We start from the raw sequence: 27,601 nt of genomic DNA on the forward strand, positions 1-27,601 counted from the left end.
CTACTCCATTGTCCTGGCTGCTACTATCATTTGAGGCCAAATAGAGGAATACATCATCTGATATTAGGAGAATGTGGCACAGATGTCGGGCAGAAATTGTACCTTTGCCAAGCTACTGTACAATTGATCCAGCATGGCTTGTTATTCTTCCCTTCTTATTGTAGGGTTGTCAGGTGCTTTGTGCTAACTCACTCTGCCATTCTTTCCAACTCCCACTTATAAAGGCTGAGAATGAACTCAATTCAGATGCCACAGTGTACAACTCCCAAGAAATGACATGTCTGAGTACAGCCATGTTGATCAGCAGGCTATCCCTAGACCAGATTATGCACAACAACAAAATGTCTTATCATTAGTATGCAGATTAGGGATGCTCTGATGAGGAATTTTTTGCCCTTTATCAATCAGTCCCTGCTGATACCATTTTCCCAGTTAACACACTCGTCTAGTATTGTGGAATAGCTGTAGTACCTGGTTGTGCCACAAGGAGCCCTACTGTTTAATACTATAATGACCTGAGGAGGCAAAAAGAGAGCATAGTGGGGATTTAGCTAGTAGAGCGGCACCATGACAAAGACTTCAGTGTGGCTTAATGACCTAAAAAAAAAAAAGCCAGGATCAATTAGAACATTGTCGCTATATCCCAGTGACATATATACCTGCAGCTTTTGTGGCTTGTATCGTGTGTCTCCACCTTTTCCAGCAATACAGGTACATAATCGATAAAAAGGATACTGAACAAGAAAATTCTTCAACATGTGTGACAGTGGACATAAACAAATAATCAAGCTTAGGTTCTTGTTGACACGGATCTGTTCAAGATTGTCTTGATCTGGTCTGTGACATCCCTAAAATGCTTACACGAGGTAATTTTGTGCAGTGGCAAAAGTGGCCAAAATTGTGCTGGTTTTAACTTTGCTAACAGAACTTTTTACATGTTCACGCATTAACACAGCGTTAAAAGATGTGATTCACTCATTCAATTGACACACCAGAGTTGGTAGCCTACCTGTTATAGTTTTTATCAGGGTTTTTTTCACGATAAAGGAAGAAATGCCCATTTTAGAAAAACACGTAAATGCAAACAAAACCTCAGTCTTGTTGTATTGTTTTGTGTTTCTTGTACAATGGCTCTTGTAAAGACACAGACTCTATTTAAGATACGAACGTAGCCCCCGATTAAGAATATAAATTCAGTAGAAAAATGCTTACTGAGGTAGCCGATCAAGTAGGAGTCATTTTCTCATAGACATTTATATAGTTAGATTTTTTAAAACTCGAGCAGTCGTGCTCTGCTGGCCATTAGAAAGAACACAGATGTAAGTCACTTTCATGTCACTTTCAGACATCATCTTTTATATACAGCGTAAAGCCCTTCAGATGTCCTTGCAGCTCTGCTTTCCCACAACAACACGCCTACCACTGCAAAAACAAACTTTTTCATTTAATCGTTTCACATTAAAAACACACACTGTATGCTGCATCACAAAATGAGAAAATGCTGTCCTGCGATAACAATTGAAGCCAAAGAAGAGAGAAGAAACATCCAGTGTTGTTTGCCACCAGAGAGAAGCGAGACACGTCGGTCTGACGCCGCTGCAGGTCGGCTGAGGACTGTGTTCGTCTGAAGCCACAACATGAGATAGTACACAGAGACAGCAGGTTGAGCCACAGATGGGAAATTATAATTCAGACAGTCTCACGAAGCACTTGAATTCATTCCTACCTGTAATGTACATTACCATGATGACAGACACCATGCTAGAAGGATCATGGACTAGAAAACTCTGATACACTAAATCTTCCAAACAGTCTCACAAAAGCTTTTGGTGTAAAGCCGTATATATGTAATGGTTGTTTCTGAACCTGTACCGAAAAGGATGTCTGGTGCTCATAGCAAAGTGTGTCCTTCATTTTCAGCATGACATTCGACTACCCCAAATATGCTACTGGCGGTTACATAACATACTCACCTACTGAGAACTGCAGATTGAGTAAAAAAGAAAAAAAAAGTGAGAGAAATGTCGTTCCTTCTGGACTTGGAGTTGATGTTTGTACAAAAATTATTTGAAATTAGATCTGCTTCAGGCATGTCTGCGTGGTACCCGTTTTTGTGAGAAAAAAAAAAGACAATTATTTACATCATAACACTGCAGACCCTGTATGTATCTTAAAAAACAGACAAACATCCCAACTAAACTCTGCTTGTGGTGCTTTTGTAGTAATTTTTATCATCATGAAAAAGTGTTTACACTTGTCAAGCCTGGGGATTTCTTTTAGCATCCTTGATAAAAAATTAATAACTGTCCGAAATATCACCCTGGCATATTCTTAATGAAGTAATAGTTTAACAACATCCCGGCTATATTCATAGGTGTTCTGGACTTGTCTTGCTGCAGATAAATTTGGTTTCTATCTCATTTTGCTGGGCTGCTCTGGTGAGCTGCAGCACCCAGAAGCCAGTCTGTTATCCACATAAATTACCAGTTAGACATTCCTTTAAAGATGCCTGCAAACGTGAGCTTAGCACCGCAGGAGTCTTGTAGCAAAACTCTCCTTCTAGTAAAGTGATTAAACTGAAACTGACAGGTGAATAAAATATGCAAGACGCGGGCGGCAAAATGTTCAGATTTCACTCTGTTTTCAGTAAACAGAGCAAAATATTCCTCCCCCCCCCCCTTCTGACCCCGTTCTACCCCACAATAATTAAGTAATAAATGATAAATTGCTCAAAGATGGATTGGTCACACCTGAACTATGATTTTAAACAAACCATATGTTCAATCTGTACATTCGATTTCTCGCCCGGGCCCCTCATTGTGGGGCCTGTCCTGCAGATAGAGAGACAAATGGCACACATGTACAGTAAAGCAACACTGCAGTCCAGCGTATGCATCAGCAAAGAGAGCAAGATAGAGCGACGCATGCAGTTTGGACAGTTCGAAACTAATTTTTTTTGTACAGTTCATTTGGCAGTGAGCGACATATGAATGTGTTTGTTACATAGATATGCTGCACAGGGATGAGTCCCCCTTTTTATGGGTAGTTGCCCCACCCGATGTCTGGTTTTGTGTGTGCATGTATGTGGAGAATTGGACCCCACTGCGGGTCTGGTGTAGCAGAGGTCGCCCTCCCATAGCAGTACAGTGCAGGCTGACAGAGAGTGCTGATAAGTCCAGCTGACAGCTCCTTAATCCCCATTAGTGCCTCAGACAGGAGGGTGTGACAGAGCGCAGCGCTGTCCTCAGACCAACCCCTGTTCCTGTCCTCGTCTCCTCCCCTCCCCTGTTAAGGTCCCGTCGGATGCCATAACAAAGGATGTAGCGCCACCCGGTGAAGGGAGGCAGCCGCTGGATGTGTGTTGACTGTGAGGGGAAGGGAGGAGGGCTTCAGCAGGCGATCTCCTCCAGGGTGCCCAGTGTCGTCTGCAGGGGGACGGTCACGGTGTGGCTGATGGACTCGGAGTGGTTCGCCACTGGGTCACAGGAACTCTGCAAGAAGATTGAAAGAGTCTTAAAGCGAGGTCAGACTGCAGAGTGGCAGAGAAGGAGCACACTTACAAGGCAGATGTCTTTTTAGATTCTGAGTCATCCAGGTCATGGTCACCCTAGGAGCTTCAGTAGAGAACAACCGGACAACCATTCACCCCTGGAGACAGGTGAGTCCTGGGCCGCAAATGGGACATTAGCAATGAGACCTGGAGGGACTATAACCATCTGAAACTCCTGAACACTCAGAGCTCAAGGAGACTCTTGGATGAAGGTGAAATCTCTAAGAATCTAAATGAAAAGTCCAGTTGTTTTCTACTGAAGCTCTTGGGAGAGTACCATGTAGTACACAGAAAACAAATCTTAAACAAACCAAACTCCAAGCTGAACTCTGAATCATAGTAATTAAATTTCAAATGAGTCAACACTGTACGACCTTACAGTAACTGCATTACTGTTGAACAGCAGTGTATCTGCTCTTGTTTAAAATCAAAAACTAACTGTTCTGATCTACTCTTTTAAAAAATACAGGCACCACTGTAAGAACTCAATGCAGCATTCATTACTGACTTTCAAATCTTTTATTTTTTCAATACTTCCTGTGCCCACCTTTATTTTTAATGACACTCGATCTTCCTCAGCATGGAGTATTCCGAATTTCTGGAGAGATGTTCTGCTGTTCTTCAGAGATCATATTCTTTTCAGCTGGTCTTTGCTGGAGGGCATCTGTTGCTCCGTCTTTCTCTTAAAAATACCCCAAAGGTGTCTATTGGATTCAAGTCAGGTAATATACTTGGCCTGGTCATAGTTTTTACTTTTCATTCTTTAGGAACTCTTTTTTGGTTTTGGCAGTGTGCTTTGAGATATTCGACCTCTGGCAGGTTTCTGCAGACTGGTAGTCATCCTGTCAGCCAGTATTTAACATTCACCTCTAAATCTCATCTTCCCAACATGTTTTACATTAATGAACCTCATATTATCACAGACACACCTCCGTGCTTCAGTCAGGACTATGAATTTACTATGGCAGTCCTGACCAGGTTCACACCAGACATGCTGGACTCCATCTGAGCTGGATAAATTCATCTTGGTCTCATTGGATCAAAGAATGAGCTTCCAATCTTCATCAGTTACTCTTGTGTAACTTAGAAATACTAGAATTATTTAGAAGTAATGAAACTGCACCGGGGTGTACACACTTCTGCTGTGCACTGTAATTATCACTGAATACCCTGCAGATACCCTCATACAATTTCAAACCAACCCAAAGCTCCTCCTCATTCTGTCACTTCCAGTTTGGTTGATTTAACTCAGATATGATGTTCATGTATGTGTTTATTAGCAGAGCATAAGATCATACAGTCACTCCTCATTGCTGCTTGAATTCATGGAGATTTCCCTCCAGGAGCTGAGCTTTTCCTGACAAATTGGCATGTTGCAGTGGGTCCCGAACACGTTCTTAGTCTTGCTTGAGTGCTCCCTCTACATGCTCATGCGGATGGTTAGAAATAGTGCAAGGTTTGATATGCATGATCAGAGAGAGTGAAATTACACAGAATTATACACGCTCCACTTGTGCGAAGCTTTCAGTGGAGAATGACTGAAAAGTGTAGGGTTAAAGGCCACTCTTACCACATCCTCTCCGTGACTCTCCTCCTCCTCCTCTCTGCTCAGTAGGTCCAGTAGTCTGTCTTTCACCACCTGCAAATCAGAAAACAAAAGTCAGTCTGTTATAAAAAGATCTCCATGAGCTTTTCCTGTAATCAACATTTAACTGCAAAGTAAAAAAATAATAATAAGGTGGCGAACGTAACAACAGACTACATCATTACAATCACTTCAGCATGAAAGTTGTTAAAAGTTTCTCTGAAACTGCCTGTGTCAGTGACAGGAGGGTTTCTTATACCCAGCAATCCATTATGGTCATTAAAACGAAAAAAAAAAAATCTTTTCCAGTATATTTCCAAAACCCTAGGGGGAGGCTAAATCTATTATGTGCTTATCAGAAGCTTGTGCAGCTGAAAGCAGCATGAGAAGCTCTAAAAGGACTGCAAAGCAGAGCAAAGGTAATGGAAAAGTACCATTATACAGTCCTTCATCTCAGTCACCTCTAAGTAAATCTAGCTCTTTATCTGCTTTTTATATCGAAGACTTTGCTTCTGCTGTCAGCTTTCGCGGTCAACGGTCTGGTACTTCACTGTAACACCAAAAAACAAGAGTTATTAAAGTTTATTGGACTGCAAAAGCTGTCTGCGGAGGAGTGATATGTGGGAGTAATTGGGCGTTTCAACAGGTATATGAGAGTAAAACTGCCACTTCAGACTGACCTCATAAGCGTAGTCAAATAGCTCTAAGATGGTGAGAATGCTGGCTCCGATGAACAAACCCATCTGACCGCCAATATCACCTGCAAAAGGATATAAGTAGTTACACTAAGACAAGTAGAAAGAGGAAGCACAGAGACAGCTTTGCCTGGACAGCTTTTTATATGCCAGGGAGAAGGAAAAACTTTATTCTAATCAACTTGCAGCACATAGGACTCAGATGATTGGCACAGACAGGGAGAGAGGAAGACAATTTTTCAGACTGGAAACAGCTCGGTTTTAAAAATTGCAAAAAGTGTGTTGCTTCAGGTACCAGTGAGATGACAAAATATGCCCCTGAAAGTCTAGTTGCAGTGATAGATCCAAGGATATGAAAGTTTATCCAATGGCAAAACACTGCGCTGCAGTTCACAGCACAAAGACGAAAGATTTCACCTCTCTGGGGAGTCATTACATAGTCGATAATTGTATCTTTTCTTGCAACATTATCTTGTAATGACCAGCATTCGTTACACAAAATAAACTATCCACTGACTGACCCATGTATGCCTTGCTAGATAACAGTGCATTAAGTTGTAGAAAAAGTTCATGTTTAACTTTATTTTCCCAGGCGATTGTACTTTTTTTTTTTTTTTTTTTGCACTAGAGCCCTCTGCACAACAGCGGTCTCATTTATATGAATGAGGCGGCTCATGTTAGTCTGAACAAGGTAAACAAAACTCAGTACTTTGTTTAAATGCCAGTTTGTGGCTTCCACATTACCGATGCGGACTCTGGAAGCGGACAGCGGATGTACATACAGCTCTAGTTATACTACGAAAGATTTGCTACCCAGACAGTCGCATTGTTCCTCGTGTCAAACACAGAAAAACACACAGGGCTCCTGTGGATGTTTTTGAAAGGCTGTGACTTTGCATTTTTTTTTTCCAGGATATAGCAGCTGGTTCCAGATTTGGTTAACACTGTGTCATTTCATTCCTGAGGTGTGTCGAGCAAAGTGGGGCAGATATAACACAAGACTTCTGGAGAATTTAGAGCTTCCCATTGTATTTTGGCACCACTGATGGGAAGCAAATCAAAGGACCTTCAAATTTTAAAAGCTACAACTACAACTATTTTAATAACAGATTAAACAGGTATGGATAATAGAAAATCTACTCGTGTAGTTTCTCCTTACAACAAGCATTTGTTTTGAGCATTCTGTACTAGTACTTTACTAGTACTTGCACAGTTGGCATACTTGCATTGTGCACAGTCCGAAATTAAAGCAAATTGTAAATGTCATCATTCACTATCATAAACAACTTTATAGTTTATAAGTAGAAGAGTTATCGTCTAAGTGGCAGCTTTCAAAGTTTGGAGGTGCTTTGTTTTGCTTTCCATCAAAGGAGCCTAAACACAGTGGGAAGCTCTAAATTCTCTAGAAATCTCGTGTTACGTTCGCCCACTGCATTCGGCACACCTGGAGCCTCATGTCTGTTATTCTGTGCTCAGTATCAGTACAAAGCTACTGTCTGTGCATTTCTTTTGAGTACCTATTTCTTTCCATGGTGCCTGTGCAGTAGCATTGCACACAGTCCAATGCAATTTCAGTCTCAGAAATATCAAGTGTAGCCTTATTTATGTATTATTGCTTATTTACATATAGTTTATCAAGTAACCTGGAATACAAATCACATTTGGCTGTTTTTGTGTTGCAAATTAGGCATCAAAATCCCAGAACATCTCATAACGCCAATGATTGTTATAGAAACAAAACCATAACAAGTCCAGTGACCTCTTTATGTTCAATTAAAGCTTGGATGTGGGGTAATTACTGTAATTTTTACCCATTATTGCTACCGTGTCTGTAAAAGAACAGAAAAAAATTGACAGATTTTGCCAGTTGTGAATGAAATTGTACCATTTTTTCTTTGTACAACGTTTGTTCTTTTGTCACATGCTGCAAAAGCATCATCAGTAGCTTTGTTGAAGACCTAATTAGGCATCTCAGAAACATAGCTATGACGGATAATGAGGTTGTGAAAATCCAGAGCACCACTGTGCGAACCTACCCAGCAAACCTGCCACCTCATAGGCTTTCTTCTGCTCGATGGTCTCGTAGTTCAATGCTTCAAAGAACACATCCAGCACCAAGATGTTGTCTCTGCAAAAGGCCAAACAGGGCATTTGTCTAATGAATCCCACTTTAGGTAATCACTTGGCATGAACACACTCAACAACAGTCCATCCATTTCCTACACAGCTGAGCGACCAGAGGAAACAGGAGCGCTGTGTGGGAGGACGACACGCTTGTTGGAGCCAGTCGAAGCTTCCAGTTATTTAGAATCTTTATTAAAAGGGCTATAGGAAACAATGTGGGCAGTGAAGAGCTTCAGTGGTTTCATTTGCTGTCAGGCAGGGAGAAGACTCTGAGCTTGATTCTGCAGAAGTCCTCTCAGTGCAGAGTTTGCATGTTTTTCCTTTTATCGTGTGTCCCCAGGACGCTCAGCTTATCGGGTAAATAGGAAACTTTAAATTCTGGGTTGGTGGCTCATGAATACGGTAAGAAATGTTATCAACTGAACACATAATTTGGCACAACATTAAACCCAACTGACTAACACTGTCTAGGTTTTACTCCAAAACACCTCTTACTCGTCAGGGTATGAACTCCTGTGGTTTCAGGCACCAAGACTTCAGCAGCAGATCCTTTAAGTCCTGAAAGCTGCGAAGTGGTACCTCCATGGATCAGACTTGTTTTCACCACAGTCGTTTGATCAGATATATGAGAATTTGAAGTTAACACCTTGAAGTCCTGAAGAATATTTGCAGGATGGCAGTGAGTATTATCCTGCTGAAAAAAGCCACTGCCATCAGGTAATACTGCTGCCATGAAGGTTGTAGATGGTCTGCAGAAATATTTAAATGGGTTTTACATGTAAAAGTAGCATCCACATGAATGGGGAACCCAATGTTTCGCAGCAGAACATGTTTCAGAAATGCACACTGCCTCTGCTGGCCTTTCCTTCTTCCCATAATGCATCCTGCTGCTATTTCTTTCCTAGACAGATGATGAACCTTGATGTCTACAGGATATAAAAGAAAACATGACCCATCATACCACACCAAATTCTTCTACTATCCCATGGTCCAATTCTGCTGCTCACATGTCCATTGTTGGTGTTTTCAGAGTTGAACAGGAGTCATGCACCTCAGTAAGCCATTAGTTCAGCCATTCGTCCCTCCTTGGACTGTTTTGGTAGTTCCTAACCAGGGGAAACCCAAGAAAACCTGTTGTTCTGGTGCTCCTCAGATCCACTCAGCTGGTCATCCATCACAATTTGGCCCTCGCAAAGATTCTTATGCAGCCCATTTTTCCTGTATCTAAAACATCAGCGTCAAGAACTGACTGTTTACTTCCTGCCTCATATATTTCAACCCTTGACAGGTGCCATTGCAACAATATAATCAATGTTGATCATTTCATCTGTCAGCAGTCTTGTGTTGCAGACCACATACACTCTGGCATGGATGAGGTATTTCCTGAGGAAGGTGGCTTCTTTCGGCATAATATACTTGCTGCCGCACTGCAAACACTGTTCAGGAATGATTTGAGGAACATGACAACGAGTCTAAGTGTTGATTTAGTCTCCCAACTCTCCAGATCTCAATCTGATGGCGCATCAGTGGGATGTACTGGAAAAAATAAGTCAGATCCATGAAGGCCCCACTTGATAGTTTCCAGAACTGACAGGATCTGCTGCTAAAATCTTGGTGCCTGAAACCACAGGATATTTCAGAGGTCTATGGAGGTCAGACCTCAACTTGTTAGAGTGTTTTTGGCAGCAAAAAGCAATATCAGGCAATGTTGTGGCTGATCCATGCAGGAGTGGTCCCAAATGTCTAGTTTTACCCAAGAACATTTCGAGAAAATTAAAACAGAAATCCCCAAAGAGCATGTTAATGAAGATTAAATAGGTGCATATGAACATTAAACGAATTAGCTCTAAATGATTAGTTCAGTGGGTTTAATTAAAGCTACAGATGGAGACTTTATCTTGCAACTTTACCAAACATAAGGAACAAGAGAGGCGTCTACTCACGTGATGTACTTCTCCGACTTGTTGAACTTCTTCTGTAGATATCGGGCCGAGGTCTTGCTGGGGATTTTGACCATGGACAGCTCTTTGTTGTAGCGGGTCATGTTGCATGGCGTCCGGCACATGCAGTTACTGCTCTCCACTGCAGAAAGTTTAGCTTCATACAGATGTGGTGATGGATGATGGAAGTAGCGTAAAATATGGGAGGGAAGACGGAACGAAACATGGGAGGATGAGGATGAGGATGACGGACACAAAGGGAAAAAAATTCAGATGCAAAGTTTTCTTTATAATAGTCCCAGAGACATCCAGTATAAAGGCAGCAAAAGAAGAAGCAAGATCTGCCTGAGTGGTGTTTTCTCAGAGTTTCATAAAGTTCTACACTATTGATTTGGGTGAAGTTTCTCATGCCGTTCTAAATTTTCTGCTGACAATGTGCAAGTTTGACTAAAGGGCTTCACCTCAGTGACAATTCATATCCAACTGGAGAAAAAGACAGCTCATCCTTAATGTTTAAAGAACCTCTGCCCAGACTGAGCTGGTGTAATAATAAAATGCAATAAAAGAGTCAGGAGGAGGGTTATCTGCACAAATCAAACAGCTCATATATTCGTCTAGTATTGTATGAGAGACCTATCTTTCAGTTGAGACCACAGGATATATATGTTATCACAAGTGAAGGATGTGATAAAACAGTAAATCTGATAAAGTCACAAGTAAATACTAAGTGACAGAGAGGTGATATGAGATACTGTTGAGATGTTTTCAAATATAGTAGAGATGTCAGAAATGAGATAAAAGCTGCAAAATATGTTAAGTGACAGAAAAAAAATCACAGTTTTCAAAGCAGTCTACAAAATAGTCAATTAGTTGAGTGACAGAAACAGTTTAGCATTTTAATAATGCTTGCCTTTTGTAAGTATTCAGCAGCTGCAGCTTTTTAAATGATGAGATGATTCTCTGGTTTTTCACAGCAAATCGAGCAGTTTTGGATTTCGGTTTGTTGGTTAGACAGAACAAAGCATCATAAAGAAGTCGCCTTGGATTGAAACAAAGTGCATTGGTACAAATTTTGGACAGTTCATAGACTAAATTAATCATTTTACTTTGTTAGAAATCAAACAAAGATATAATAGAACTGATGCAATACAGCTCAAAATGTAGGAAATTCTGTTTTCATCATCTTAGCCAAAGCCAAGACTTTAGTAATCTGGACTAACATGTAAAGATAACAAGATATTCCCCTACATAACCTACTACAGTAACTACTTTTTATTAGCTATCATTATATTTCAAGCAGTTTCTGGGTTACTTAATTGCTCCTGGCACATTTTTCTTCACTGTGAGCTAATGATGTAATTTTGGAGATTTTGTAGAAATAACACACATTTCAAACCCAAAAATGAAAGCTGATATATTCAAACTAATCCGACACATAGAGCTTCTTGTACTCAGGATGTCAGATTTATAAATCTATAAATTTAAACACTATAAATTAGTGATGCAAGCACAGAAATTACAATGAGACTGCACACATGGCTGCATTTAAGTCATGTTTATTTTTACTCCATAAAAACCTTAATGACACTACAAGTCAATGTCACTGTCAGTGTCGCGGAGGCCAGAATGTAAAGCACCAAACACAAACAAGCCCCCGAGCTGCATCTGAGAAAACAGCCTTTACCCTGACAGAGACAAAGTCCTTATGCAGAAATGCCAAGCTCTATTTGAGGCAGTTCGACTAAGAGAAGAAGAAAAAAAAAATGCTGTGTTATTCCGCGTGAAGCCCACAGCCTCCTCCACAACACCAACCTCTCCTGCAGCACTGATGCTAATGTTAAGTGACGCAAGCTTTTCAAATATAGCTCCGTCAAAAGCTTTTTCTTCAGCTCTGACGTTGTTTAAACAGATCTCACTTTGGCTTTTGTTTCACGCGTGCTTTCTCACCAACTTCCGATTCAAAATCTCCCACCCCGCTATGCTCGAAATGGAAAAAGTAAAGGAGAGGCTAATGTTATCAGGCTTATTTCTCAGTGAGACAGCTCTGTGGCGGACCTCCAGATCACAGAGCAGGAAGCAGATATCCCCACGGCGAGCTAATAGCTGGAAGGGCTACACGGTCACGTAACGGCGACAAGAAATTCAATATGGATCCTCCGCGGTCTCTTATTTTTATTTAAATGAGCCGTTATTGGAAACACGGGAGCAAGACCTAATGCATCCAAATGATTGATTTCTTTGTCTAACCCTCTAACCCATGTCCATGCACACTTAAATCTAAATGAGCAAATGAACATTTCTTCCTCATAATACTAACTGATTAAAAAAAAGTATGAATAAATATCTTTGTGACAGAAAGACGACTTATATCCGCTTTTTTTGTAGGAGTTTTGGCAGCTCAGAAACTGGAAATAATTGTATCTCCGTCTGGATGTATAATTTTAATCCGCTCGTGTTTGTTCAAAAAGCAAATGACTAGATAAGAAAAAAGTTGCTCGCAGACAACAGATGTAGCTGGCTCTTATTAAAATAAAAATACTTTTGGTGCCGCTTCCAAAAAAACTTGAGTGACACAGTTACGGAGCTAGAAAAACCCAATCAAACTTTGACGCGCCAAATCTCGTTTGGTGGTTCGAAGCAAATTGGCACTCGGAAGTTTAAAACCGGAATTCATTTGCATGCGATGATCCGAGTGTGTGTGTGTGTGTGTGTGTGCATGTGCTGTGATTGTCTACGTCTAACTGTTCCAAAAATGAAGCCAATTACAGGAGAGGAAAAGGAAAAGAGCTGTCTGCACCGCCTCCTGCATCGCACACTTTGCTTTTCGAGTGCATGTTAATGACACTGGTGAGTTACGCCGAATGCTCGTATGGTGTGGGAGTCTGCAACCTTGATGCTGATTGCCTGAAAGTTTTGTTGCCCTTGGATACATTTCATTTATTTATTTATCTGTTTATTTTGCACCTCTCTGGCATCCCAGAAATAGTTTTACTACAGGGTGGGAGAGGTGGAGACTGAGCACAGAGAAGAATGACATGGGAGGGGAGAAAGTTTCACTGATGTAACTCCGACCGGCTGGCAGCTGAAGGTGATAAAGGTCAAACATTACTCACTGGAAGTATTTATTTATTTCTGGTTTCCCTGACTATGTTCTTTAAATTTCACCCCGCCCCCCAAAAAAATAAGATTATAGTACAATTAGCATCAGCTAAAAGTAGTTTCGGCTAATAGTTTTTTAAAATATGCTATAACTTTTTAATTACCACGCTCGAAAATGAATTAATCCTGTGTAAGAGCGCTTTAATTAAAAAAACCAACCCACTGCCACCGCTTAAGTTGCTAAATGGGTATAAAGCCATCGGAACCAAATTTTTTTCCCCACACTTACCTCATGAAAACATTACTACATTTTCAAAATAAGACAACTCATCTCATTTAGACCCAGTCTGAAAACACCCAGGGGTAATCAAAGCTGGATTTTAAGAGTTTAGCAGGAGTTTTAGGTGATTTACAGTCAAATTTCATTGGTTAAAATCACCACTGTAACACTATATGGGCTTATTACAATATGATCAGCTGTATTATAATGTTTCACCTTGTCTCATCACTGTGGTCACATTTTTTCATTTATACTGTGAGGACAAAAGAAGGTACGCAGTGTAACGGCTTGATTGAATGGGTGTTAAGACCTTTTCAGACATGAGATGAGTAACTCTGCTGCTTCATTAATCTGTTAAAGTGATGCCATTCCGTCAGTCAGACAGACAGAGGTCACTTTTGCGATAATGATCCTCACATGTGATATTTATCAGCTAGGTGAGATTGGACAGGACATTATGTGATGTCTAATGCATAATAATTCACCAACAAGCAAAAGATTAAATTGAAACTAAGAGCTTATTAAACTGTCTAAATAACTAATAGCTTACACTGTAAAACAACAAAACAAAAACGTAAACAAAATGCTAAAATGTTTTTTTTCCACTAAATTTTTTCTACATTTGATCATAAAATTATGCAGTTTTTTAATGTAATATATATTATATATTGAAAAAGGTAAAGAATTTGTTACAGTTATTATTGTTTTGTTTGCTTTACAATATAGAACCATACAATTTGAGTTTTACTGTATTTATCAGCTAAAAATATAATTACTTTACAGATATTTACAGTTTTTTTTACAGTTTATACCATTTTTCAATGTTAAAATATTCAGCTGTTTTTAATTTTATTTTTTGTTTTAATATAATAATTGTGTAACATATTCATAATTTACTAAACACTAAAAATTTACTACTTTACCAACAGTAAAATAAAAAAATATCCCCACAGCAGGACTTTATATAACAAATCACTTAAGTAGATTATAAAGTAGGAGCTTAAAAAAAAAAAAAAAAAAATCCACAGTGTGAGCTGCTGTTAGATCCATCCTTCCTCCATGCTGGGGATAATTAATTAGTAATTATTGAAGTTACTTCAGTTGTTTAATGTGTGTAAATTCATGCAGCTCTCTCTCTTTGGATCCTGCTTAATCCTGTTTGATGCTGCATTAATTTAATAAACTCAGAAGAAACATTCCCACGAACAGCTGGAAGCAACAAACCTGTTACTGTTCATCGAAACCCAGATTAAGCCTATTATTGACGAGTCTCATAAATTGTAGTGAAGTTTCATTTTTGTACTCATTTCACTTAAATGTGGTATTGTAGACCAAAGTGAATGAGATTTTGCTCTCAGGGGTGTTTTTGGATCAATATTGGTGCTGAAATTTGTAAAAAATGTTTTCCAAAATCGCCTCATGAAACTTGAAGTACTGTACATCGCTTGTGCGTTCACTTCAGACTTGAAAAATTTATAGGTACATGTTACTAATACTGGGGTCACAACTTTTTACAGAAAAGTGAGCAAGGTTCTCATTGAGACATGAAACTGAAATGTTCAGTTTCCATCAGGTAAACAGAAAGAAATGTATGCCTGAAAGGGGCTTTATTGTGAAAGAGAAAATTAGTGTGAGATTTCCTTTTACTCTAAACAATCTCCACTGCTATACATACAACACAGGCTAAGAACGTTGTAATTTGTGTGTCATGTATTTGTGTGTTTGCCTTTTCATAAACTGCCAACAGGCCCAGTGAAAGTCCACCTCTGGCTTTTAACACTCTTATTGGCTGAATCCCTGGAAAATAACAACATGTCTGAAATGTTTTCAGTCTGGGTTCATGGATGTTTCACAGCACCGAGGCTGCTCTGCTTCAAGGTTGCCGACCAGCTTTAAATGGCTGCTGTTGATGGTGTGTGTCGAGTCCTCAGAACTATCTCTGACATGACTGAAAACAGCATCATGTAAGACACACTGAGGCAGGAGGAGGTTTTTGGTGCAGTTTCAGCATAGTTTTCATGAAATCCGTCAAATGGGAGGTTTAAATAGGTTTCAAAGTGCCGTCGATGCAGCCTCCTGTTGATATTCTTTCAATAGCGATGCTGTAGACTAACAGACTTATTCTAAAGTCTGTTAATGGCTTGCCTCTCTGCAAACCTCCTCTGTGCAGGCTGGTGGTTATGTTACAGCAAACAAAAGCTTCCCTTATCATCTCATTTATCTCCTTTAAGGTTTCATCCTCAGCACAAAGGGAAAGTAGCTCCCTAAAGCTGAATTTGCAAACATTTTGTATTTGCTTTTTCTCATGAGCCCAACAAAACTGTTCTTTATTGAAGTCACATTGGGGTTCATTGGGAGTGGATCGCAGGGACTAAAAATGTGCCACGTTAACACATTGTACATGCCTATCTGTGATAAAAGTGACATTTCAGACTTGTGCAGTAATGAAAATGATACAGAGACGTCACTAGATCTGATCTAGTAAGTTTGCCATCACAGAGTTTCAGAGGAAAGGACCAGAATTTACATTCAGATACAAATCCAACACATGCAGATGCCGTCAGATTAATGGAAAAGAGTTCATTTCCCTGTGCATGTTCTACTTGGGCAGGTTTTTCATAAACGTAATGTCTCTTTTCATTTTTATGCTGATGATGCACAGGTGTACCTGGCTATAAGATCTTCTGACCATGACACATTGAATTCTCTTTTTAACTGCCTTTGTGAAGTCAAAAATGAGACGTCAAACATTTTTTTTCAGCAGATAAAACTGAGACTTCTGTCTTTGATAGCAGCACAATGTTAATGTGAGTTTTGAGCAGCGCACCACAAAACTTGTACAATCATCTCACAAATATCTAAAAAATACAATCAATCCTAACTTTTAAAGACACGTAAATCACCTCGTACTGCCTGGATTACTGCAACAGCCTTTTTATCTGCCTGAACCAAAAAACTATTGATTGACAGAATTCAGCTGCTGGGAGTTTTGTGATCACAGGTTTTAAGATTTTATTGCTTACTTTCAAGGCCCTTCATGGGCTTTGTTAGAGAAAAATCTAAGATTTTGTCAGTAGCAGGGTGCAGACTCACGGCCTTTCCTTTTTAATTTCATTTGAACTGTCTTTTACTTCCATTAACAATGTATCAACACATCATCGATTTTCCAACACTGTTTATAAACACCAAATAAAATTAAAAACTGATCATTTTATGACTTTTTGTTTTGTTTGGCTGCTTTAATAACATAGAATTTAAAAAGTGGACTATAGACAAAGGTTATTATTTTCAATTATTGGTATTATTATGTCCTATATCGGTTGCTTTTGTCATTAGATCACAATCTTTTAGTACTTTCTAGATTTTAACTGGCACCTTTGGGCTTTCTAAGCGGAAGCTCCAAGAGTCAAATATCACATTCCCATCTTCACCACCAGTTTTTTAATCCCAGTCAAAAACATATTTTTACTCATTGGGTCACCAGTTTTGGTGCACATTAAAATTTTATCTTGATATACAGTGCTAATGACTTTGTCTAATGGTTTTTAATTGTTAAATCTGTTAAAACTGCACTACTTTAGTCAACATGTTACATAACTAAACTGACCAAACTTTCTCTTGGCCTTTAAGATGATAATCATAAACTGTTATCAGGTATGAGAACGCCTTTTTTAATGATTCCTGTCAGCTTTAAAAGGTGAAACCATGACTTTTAAGCACTTTCTGAGGAATTTAATTTAGATAAAAATCGCAGAATCAGCCTCATCTGACTTTCATGTGTCTCTCCTCAGTGTAAAATATTACAGAGAGGTGTTAGGGCAGCTTCATAGCGAGTTAAAAACAATGAAAAACGCATTATGATGAGCCTATATTTAATAAAACCAGCAAAGTTAATATCAAATCTAGATTCCAATAGAGTGAGCCACAGCTGCCAAAACCTTTAACATAGCTGTATAATTTACCTCAATGCAGGAACTATGACGCATTATCTTTGTGACTACTCAAGCATTAAATTGAACTCTGCAGTCGCTGTCTGTTCTGATGCTGCTTATAGGCTTGATGAGCCCTTCACACACAAGGGGAAATATTAAGATGACTCCTCTTGATAAATCACCAAGTTCAAAAAGTGACACTTTCTCTAATATATAATATACTCTGAAACTTCTGCAGCTTTACAAGTAGACTACTTGTGTGCCTGCATGCAGGAGATTGTTGTTCTTACTACAGTTCTTCATTCATGGCTGGAGATGCTCTTAACTTGAGCCGTCTCCAGTTTGAAATTCTCTCCACTGTTGCTCGTCTGTAAAGCAGCTTTAGCATTAAAGCTCAGTGTCAACAGAAAAAAAAAATCCTAATCCCTTTGGAAAGCAGTAATAATATGTAAAACAGAAAACCGTGTGTGTGTGTGTGTGTGCATCGTCTGGGTTCATGCTTATGAGTGTGTTTGGTCTCTGCAGACTTACCGAGGGCAGGTTCAGCACAGTCTTTGTACTGCTCAGGTGTGCAGTAGGAGGCGTCACCTAGAAACAGGATAAATAACACACGGTTTTAACATTAACCCTGTAAGGCTGCAAATGTACACACATCACATTTAACTGACCACATTTACACAGTCATAGAGTCATATTGTTCGGCCTGTCAGTGCTATTAGATAGTATACATGTGAATATATACGGCTGGAAATCGAGTCATGAACTCACATAACCTATAGACTGATTTATGCTTGCATAGTAAAACAAAAATCCTAATTTTACTGGAAAAAAATTTACAGTGGTATTCTGTTTTTCTTAAAATTAGAGATGCCTAATTCCAAAAATGTAGATCATGACTAATCAAGGCATTTTAATCGATTTTAAATGATTGGTATCCCGATCCTTTATTTACATCAGCTATCTCACAGGTGTCATAAAGGAAAAGCACAATTTGTGACAAGACGCTAAAGATGCACAATTTGAATAATTTTCATTGTGACTAATCGGCAGCATCATCAATGAATAATCAACTGATAGCACAAATTGAGCACAGCAGACATTTGTCCTGTGTTAAAACTGCTAATTTGGTCAACAAACACATGATTGAAGTTCTGTTATATATGTCACTGGAATCTAGGGGCATAGTTCTAGTCAATCCAAGCTAGTCTTAAATACATAAGCTCTGGTCAGAGGTCATTAAGCATCACATAAGCCTCTGTCATGGTGCCCCTTTACCAGCAAACCCACACATCGCACTCTGCTTGGCAACATGAACTGCTAACTAGATTGACTGACACCCTCTCCTCTGGTCGCTATAGTATTAAACAGTAAGAGGCTCCATCTGGTGGAAGAACCAGGTACTACAGCCGATCTACAATACATTATCTGACATGCATGTAGAGAATACAGGATTTCTGTGTCTTTTGGAGCTTGTGGAGTCACGGTACATCCTACACTCTAACACTACATTTAAGACAGTGCTTTGCTGGAGCTGTATGACAATATTTACAACATAAGTAACTTTAAAGAACAACTTGGATGCAGAAATGCTTTTTTTCTTAATGCACTACAGTTGTTAAGCATTGGCTGTACATTGGATTGATTTTGATTACTTTTAACGAACTTGAAGTGTTTATTATCTAAGAGAAAGTTATCGAATTGGAACTCAGTCTCGGCAGATACTAAATATTACATGGCTTGGATCAGATCAGAGAGAGAGAAATAACTTGATTGGGGTATTTCTATTTTAGATTGTGTAGAAAAGTCTATAATATCGCACACATTACCCATAAATTAATAACCCAACAGTTATTTTAAGTACTATACCAAAAATGCCAGATTATATTTGTTTCTCCTTTAAAAAAAAAACAAAAACATGTACTATATTATGTACATAGTATTTCCTGATTTCTTAAATTACACACAAATTTCTGTACAATGACAAAAATGATCTGTAATTAAATGTAAAGCTTGTTACATAAAGGTTTATGCTAATCTATCAATTTAACCTTATCGCCCATATTATATCTTATTAGTTTTACATTTATGTGAATTTTTACACTCAAAACTCTGTAATGCTGGTTAGAAAATAACTTTTTTCATTACTCCACTGCCTGGTTCATGTTGCAGCCCACAAGCTGGGTCATAACCAAAGGCCATTTGTAGTTATTCGATTCCTCCTGAGGAGCTCTGCACAATTGTTTGTGAATACTACTGTAACAAATCTGAATAAATTCAACAAAAGGAACTTGAAATCAATAGTGATGAATATTTTATTTGTCTTCCAAAACAGTAACACTAATAGTTAAGGACAAGTCTCTAAAACAACAATGTTTCTCTGTAAAACCTATGATGAAAACTTCTGCAAATTTTTGCACTTTGCCATAATTATGACATTTTACTTCACATTTATTATTTTTGTCGACATTTTAAATAGATTTTTGTTTATACATTGCGTCTCTGTGGTTTTATTGGCTGGATATGTCAAGATTTAATTAAATAAAATGCCTTACATATATTTTTGGGGTGTTTTTTTACAGTGTAATGTGTAGATATTTAGTTGCTGTGGGAGACAATTGGATTTTGAGTTTGTTGTTGTCTTTGTTGCATTTCTAAGTATCTGGTTGAGAGTGGGAGGCGCTGCGTTTCTCACAAGTTCAGAAATGGGAAAGATAAACTAAGATCTTAATGTGTTTTCTCTGTTAAATTTTAGACCAGAATTGAACAAATGAATAAATTATTTGTGGTTGCAGCACTTCAAAGTCTTTCTGTAGCAGCATCTGAAACTGAATCTGTATCCTATCAGACAAAAAATACACTTAACTGTTTTGGGTTTTGTTTTCTTGCTCAAAAAGCTGCGTGTTGCATCAGATAGAACGGGTTCTGAGTGTTCTTCTGGGACATGATGGGTGGAACAGGTGTGAATGTTCTCTAACGTGGAGATGGAAGTGCTCTGGAGGTTTGCATAAATTCCTTTTAGTATGATAAAGAGGGAGCATAATTGTATACTCAGACAGTATTGTGTGACTTCGGTGAAATGTGTAAATAGGGTTAGAGTTAATTTGCATTAAAATATTTATTCCATTTCAGAAAAGCACAGAGAGGTCTTCTATAGAGTGTGCAGGATGTGACTGATGCCTTCCGAAATGGAGAAAGTGGTTTTGTAATGGAATCAGACTGCACTGCCACTTTGCAGAGGAAAATAACTCAAAATAGGATTATTATGCATGAAATACACTCTATAAAACATCACCATCACTAAGGAATTTAGTCCAATCAACTTACATTTCTAGTTTACTTGACACAAATATATGACTTTTGCTCATTTCTAGTTAACTAAACCTAAAATGTCAGAAGTTAAAAACAAGGTCCAATGACATGATGGATTTTGACTCAAAATACTGAGTTGAACAAATGACAGCTAAATAATGAGTTCACTCAATTCATTAAATTAGGCCCACAGGAAACAAAACTAGCATATATTTCCTAGGATGAATGAGGAGAGAGATAAAACTCTCCAAAAACTCTTGTTTTTTGTAATTTAAAGAATAGAGGTGCATGGTGGAAACTTCCTATGTGTCTTTAATACAACTTAAATTAAGTTATGCTCATTTCTTTTGATAAAGTTAGTACCAAATTCATTCCCTACGCCTGTAAGCTTTTAATTCATCTCAAGAAACAGCAACATAGATTGTTTTTACGCAGATTGAAAATGGACAAGAATGGTGTGAAAAGCTGATAAATGAAGAAAGAACTCTTCATACTTAGAAAATCTAAAGGGAATGTAAGCTTGTGACTAATTGATTCAACCTAATATCTAAAGTTTATTGAACTTGTCTTGTGTTCGGTTAATTAACTCAGCTTGTTTTACACTTTTACAACTCATAACATGACTTTGACGTAATTAATCAACTGAAGTGCAGTCAAGTCACATTTTTAAGGCATTTTAGTTATTCTGACAAAACAAAGTTTCAACAGGTAGATGAATAAAACAATCTGCACAGCACTTTTTTTTCACTGCCGGACACATAATCCCGGGGATTTTATCAGTGGTAACACCTAATCCAGGATCGACTTGTCATGTCAATATGAAGCCTCTCAGTGCTGTTTAATCTCATGTAAAATACTGCAACCTTGCTGAAAGCCCCTGTTTATGGATGCATGTTCGATATATCTGTGTGCTTATTTAGATGGGCTCACCGGGCATGTGTACCATCCTGCAGTTGCAGTTCTCCACGATGTAGCGTGTTTCACAGTCGATCCTGCAGGCGGTAACGCTGTAGACCTGAAAGAAGCCCGACTCCAGAGCTTTGGACTCGCACTCTCCCCACGGGGGAGGCAGGTAGGTCAGCTACAGGTGAGAAAGGAAGTGGGGGTTAGTGAGGCCTGGAGGAAGAAAAATGTGTGCTTATGAAGTTTTACATTTTTTAAGACCATGTCTTTCGCACACTCACACCAGTTACAGAATTGCAGAAAACTAACTGGAACAATATTTCTTTCAACCTCCCAGTCTGGTTATTGTTTAAACTGCTAAAAACTCATCTCTGTGTGTCAAAGTTACATATTTAAAAGCATGTTAACTACCTGAAAGAAGCTGAGAATGTAACTCTACACCTTCCCCTATAATGTTCACATACTGTATATGAAGTCCATTCCCCTCTCCCCACTCATGACAGCTCAAGCTCACCAGCTCACCTATGACTGCTACCCTATGCTACAATGGCAAGTCATATTAAAGTAAAACTCAGTCAAAAACTGATTCTGAAGAAGAATAATATGAAATTCTTGAAGTCTGAATCCATGTAGGGTAGTTTAGAGTTTGGAAATTATTGAGCCTAAGTTTTTATAGTCAAAAGAAATTATAACTATCTTGAAAATTGACTAAAAACACCAAAACTCAATCAATCTGAGCTGCCATTAATAGCACTGTCTGTTGTTATAATGAACAATTTAGGAATTTGTGGATCCAAATAAGCAGCCAATAAAAAAATTATGAATTAAAGTGAATAAAGTTTTTCACTGAGCGTAGAAGCAATGTTTTCTATAGTCTCCTGCAGTAGAATCTACTGTCACACCAAACTCATTTTTCATCCAGCAGCTTTCACAAAAAAACAGTTATCACTCATTTTTGTCTGCAGCATAAAAGATAAAATATTCAAGACCTTTGTGAATGAAATTTAGAACTTTTTCGTGGCAAACTTTTCCAGACCTGCAGATAAACTGCATCAAGTCCAAAGTGAGGACAGAGAGTCACAGCAGTTCTCCAGCACGTTTCCCTCCCTCCCTGAAACGCAGCCAGTACACAGCAAGCCAGGCGCCGTGCAGAACAATGCAACAGATAGCCAGAGTCTGTTGCAAAAATCCCACAACACCCGGCGACGGAAGAGCAGGAAAAAAACTCCAAATGTTCTCCTCCAGCTCCTGTGGCTCTGAAGACCGGGACAACAGATGAGAAACGAGGGACACCGGGCCGAGCAGCGTGGAGGCCCATCTGCTCCCAAACACATTCGCCGAGGCCTGGCCCTGCACGGCATCCATAACCACCACCCTCTGCTCCTTAGTTCCCTTCATTGTCACGGCGGCTCGTCCCTAACGGACCTGCTTCCTCTGCCAAAAGAGCCTTTTTTTTTTGTTTGTTTTGTTTTTTGGATGAGGCAAAATGCAACATCCTGCCAGGTGAAATTTGGCCACAGTCTTGCTTGTTAGTACTGACAGAATTTGAAACTCTGCCCCCCTGTCGGGTGATGTTGTATCTCTGCTTCGCTCTGCAGACACAATCACTCCACTTTAAAACAATAAATCCTCACCGCAGTCGAAATATTGCAGCGTCCAGACGCTTCCAGCCATTTCCGGGCGTAAAGTCTCCTGTGGTAATTGACCATGTTCTCGGTGAACAATAAAAACCGACATCCAGACGCTATTAATTTCGTTATAAGAAGAGGTGCTCCTCAGCTATCCTTAACCTTTAAAACCACCTTCATGGCTCAGCTAATCTTCACTCCCGGCTTAATTAGAGTCAGCTGAGCGCAGATTCCAGATCTGATTATTTTCTCTGTAATCAGATAATCCAAGGTGCTCGATATCACTTTTCACCGCGCTGAGACCTGCTGACCTGATTATGTTCCATCTAATAAGAGCCGAGGCCTGTGCCCCACTCTGGTGTTATTAATCATTGTTCTTCTTCCCCTGTTATAGCAGAGCAATGCTTTAATTAGGCTCCATGACTTGGGCAGCGAGGGACGTCGTTAAGAAAGTTGAGAATGTGGCGGGTTAGAACGAGGTCATTGTGTCTTTGCTCTGGTTGAGCAAGCCAGAATGGAAATTCTCTGGTTTAAACTCAACAACAATCCCCATGAAATTGCTCTTCTCTTAGTTATGTTTTATTTTTCTGATAGCACACAACTGCAACACAAAGACCCTGAGCTTGAATCAAAAGTCAGCAAAGGAATAATGGTCTCATGAAGATGTTTTTGTTCCATCCTTGGGAAGAATGACTTTCTCAACCTAGGGAACACTGTGCCCTTCCAGTTCCAGCTAAAAGCCCATGGAAGGGCAATTTCTGTGTCTAGAGAGTTTAAATTTAAAATTGGCTGCCAGTGTGTGAGGACTCATTCAGCCCTTACCATAGGCTGTGTACTTTGTGCCGTTAGCTCACTTGATTAAAGCCACTTTGATCTGAGCCTAATATTATTAGTCAAAATGAGTTCATTTAAACTCTGTCAAAGTCATTTTCATGAGCAAACTGACTGGTTTCCATTACAAAGATCCAATAATCACTTTTTTATTCATTAATTTTTGCTCCAGAAGGCATTTTTCCAAAATCTTTGCCCCAGATATTCCGACCAATCATTATTATCGGGATTGTTTCTGGACACATCTGAAAGTGCCCTGCAGGCTTCCGGAGCAGAGGAAGCTTAAGGAGACAGGTGGGAACTTCTCACAGTAGGAGGGGTTTTTCCCAGACTTCCCGACACAAAGAGCAGTTCTGCATTAATTAGCTGCAGCTAAATTTGCCGTGTTTCCCGCTGCGGAGGCTTGTGGAGAGAAGCAGCGTGTTCGCAGCAGGCAGGCGGCGGATCGGCCTCGTCTCCGCCCCGCCAGTCACAGAACTGGGCTGACAGATGAGCTGAAACCCTGGAGGCTCATTACCCGAGAGACGGAAGCATCTCCGGATAGATCTCCTCCACTCCTTCAGGCCGATATCGATCAGGTGACTCTTTGCATCGCTGCACCACAGCGAGCTGCTGAGGTTTCAACTGAATTCGGTTGAAGAAAACTTCCTGAAAGATCCGACTTACTTATTCCATTCAGTCTTCTTCACTATGTTTGCATAGACCTGAAGTAAAAAGTTATCTGGAGACACCAAAGAGAAAATGTATTTACATGTGCCTAATTTGTAAACTGTGGCTTTGTTAATTTAATTATATTGGTAGTAACTCATGAGCATTAAAAATTCTATAAAAAACGTTTTTAAAAAAAGTTTTTAACTCTAATGTTTAGAACAATTGATAGTTTTGTTTTTATTTATTGTTATTGTACAGATTCTTGTAAAGTTACAGAAAAAAAAGAAAACATGCCCAACGGTGAATAATGTCCACATCACACACCAGCATCTTTATAAAGGGCAATTAGTTTTTATTTAGTTTTTTATTTTTATTTTTAATCAGCAAAAACATCATTATTTCACAGACATTTGCAACTAAATATGTAATTACAGAGAACTAAATTAATTTAATAAGTCTGTTAATGTACTCAACTGGACTCAACATCTGATTACTTATCTTTTAGAAAAGTAATCTGAAAACTTCCAATATATATGCTGCATATGATTAGACTTCTTTTTGTGAGCAGAGGAGTCGCCTCCTACTGGCTGTTAGAAAAAATGCAGGTTTCATGCTTTTCTGAACCTTTTGTATAGTCTATGGTTATAACTCAAACCTTAAACTAATTGTTTTGGTTTTCTGGAATATATTGTTGATAACAGAGAAAGACAAGGTTAGCAACTAGCTGATGAGCGCAATTTAGCATTTAACAGCAAAAGAGACATATATTTAGCAGAGATAGTCAGGTTTCACCATGGTGTACAGAAACATGACTGGATGAGCAACAATTTACTTAAAAAAAAAAAAAAAACAGTCATTGGTGCGAATGCAGTTTGTTTCTGCTGCCCTCAATTGACTGAAAAATCACCCAGAATAGTCCATGTACTGTAAACTCACTGACTGACATCCAGCAGTTGCCAAGGAAAGGGAAATATCACTGATATGCCAGAGACGGGCCATTTTCAAAATGAGAGGGCAATACATTTATCTTGATAGAAATCTGTCTGCTCAGTGTAGAGCAATACAGTCAAGTCCCACTTTTGAGCCAGACAATACCTTTCGAAAAGCTTGGCTTTCAGACAGGAAGGGAGACAGAAAGGAAAATAAAGAAACACAGACACAAATAGTAAAAAGGAAAGACAGAACTAATAACCTCTGTGAACTGACAAAGCTGATAGGAGTCACAGTGGGAAGACATTCAGCTTGGCGGTACAGCAAAACATTCTGTTGAGCTTATTCAAGTTAAGCAGAAAGGAGAAGAAAGCAAAAAGAAAAAACAACCATGAGAAGCAGAAGCATAGTAACAGAGAGGAGGCTACCAACATCATATCAATCAAAGTCAAAGTCAGCTTTATTGTCGGTTCTGCTACATGCGTAGACATATAGAGAACTGAAATTGCATTTCTCTCTAACCCTAAAATGTGAAAACTAAAGCTAAAAATTTAAGATACACTCAAACATAAGAGAAAAACAAAAAGACAACAATAGTCCTAATCTACATAAGGCACAATTTAGTCTACTGTTCAGAACCTGAGTATTGTAGTACAACGGAAGACAAGAGTGCAAAGTGGCATTTAGGAGAAAACATTAAAGTGACTTAGCGTCAAACAGACCATGTGCTGTTACAGTGCAGATCAGAGGTTATTGACCAGAGTTTGTGTATGCAGGGGAAGGGGGTGGTAGAGAGGGCAGAGAGGGGAGAGAGTTCAGCTTCCTGACAGTCTGGTGGATCAATCTGTTGCTCAGTCGGCTGGTCCAACAACAACAACCTGTATAATCCCCGCAAGCCCTTAATGGTGTCCTTGTGTGAACAAAGCTTCAATATGATTGAGTGGGGCTGAATTTGAGTGGAAAACTTCTCTACCAGAAAGGTCAAAGCCAGAGACATATGAGGAAGTTCATCATCTGTCTGTCAACATTCACCAGGAGAAGACAAAGGCCAGATCAGGGTCCAGTGTGTAGTGAGACCCACAAAATCCCACCAGGGCAAGTTTTCTTTGCGTGATACGCTGAACGTGTGGATTAGCAGTGAAAACCAGCACAAGAAGAGAGATGATATAAAAAGAGTTATTAACTATGCAGCAGGAACACCTACCCTCTGCTCCTGTGTGGCTACAAAAGTCTGGAAGCCGGGGGCAACTCCGAAGCCCAGCTCATGGACAAACGGGGGCTCCGCCTGGCTGTGGATCTGCACCCGTACGCCTGCCTCGAAGGCTGTATCCTCTGCAGAAAAGACAGACGGAGAGTCTGAGTTAGATGATTTATTCAGTCAAAAAGCAGAAATGTGCAAAACTTGAAATATCTTCGGCTTTCTGACTGGTTCAGATAAACAGTTCAGGGAAAGGAAAGACAGAATAAAATGTTTACACTCAGCACAGAATCAAAAACTGAAAAAAAAACCCAAAACTGTTCTAGCAATGAATTGTGGGCCTAGTGGAGTCAAAGCTAAGGGCTTTTAAGATTACTTTTTGCTATAAGACACACTCGGCCCATTTGTCGCAACGTCAAATGCAGGAAGTTAAGAAGGCTCAGCGCTAACTCCACAGATGAAAGGGTCTTTACTCGTCCATTCCGAGCATTTGCACACAAGCAAGGACGAAAGGAGCCATAACATTTACAGGCAAAGCCAGAGCTGCCTTTGCACAAATCGATAATACTCTCCCCTCCGCATTCAGCCGTGTGCTCCCAGACATCCAGCCGAGTCTCCCCTTCCCCTCTGCTAACTCATCAGCCGGACACCTCGGGGTGTTCTGAAACCGAGACACTGGAGACTTTCAGTGCCACCAGCGTTACAAATCGACAGACTGCACACACAGACGCACTGCAGCATCACTCCACTATGATACAGTCATCAATCAAACATCTGCTGTGACTGATACGGTGACAACTTGGATGCATTCACATTAAGGGATGGATGAAGGGAACAAACATGCTTTTTTCATCTCTGTGAAAGAGGACAGTATGTGTGAGTATGAAAGAAGCCGCCTGTCAGAGAGAGATAATTAGAGCCCATGTTTCGGAGGCAATTGGACATA

General features: G+C 39.4%; 1 protein-coding gene across 2 annotated transcripts in view; it reads right to left on the reverse strand.

Annotated features, from left to right (window-relative positions):
- Nucleotides 1-1,423: 1,423 nt before the first annotated feature.
- The window catches only part of asic2 (acid-sensing (proton-gated) ion channel 2), a 489,469-nt gene continuing 463,291 nt past the window's right edge, over nucleotides 1,424-27,601 (reverse strand). For both annotated transcript variants that reach the window (XM_023299503.3, XM_023299501.3), the window contains 8 exons: nucleotides 26,662-26,789; nucleotides 21,445-21,595; nucleotides 17,737-17,793; nucleotides 9,898-10,051; nucleotides 7,867-7,958; nucleotides 5,816-5,895; nucleotides 5,121-5,189; nucleotides 1,424-3,491 (listed from right to left, as the gene is read on the reverse strand). In XM_023299503.3, the coding sequence (XP_023155271.2) occupies nucleotides 3,390-3,491; nucleotides 5,121-5,189; nucleotides 5,816-5,895; nucleotides 7,867-7,958; nucleotides 9,898-10,051; nucleotides 17,737-17,793; nucleotides 21,445-21,595; nucleotides 26,662-26,789 (833 nt within the window). In that variant the 3' untranslated portion in view covers nucleotides 1,424-3,389. The remainder of the gene's footprint in view (nucleotides 3,492-5,120; nucleotides 5,190-5,815; nucleotides 5,896-7,866; nucleotides 7,959-9,897; nucleotides 10,052-17,736; nucleotides 17,794-21,444; nucleotides 21,596-26,661; nucleotides 26,790-27,601) is intronic.

Source organism: Amphiprion ocellaris, chromosome 19 (genome assembly GCF_022539595.1).
Source record: "Amphiprion ocellaris isolate individual 3 ecotype Okinawa chromosome 19, ASM2253959v1, whole genome shotgun sequence".
Taxonomy (NCBI): domain Eukaryota; kingdom Metazoa; phylum Chordata; class Actinopteri; family Pomacentridae; genus Amphiprion; species Amphiprion ocellaris.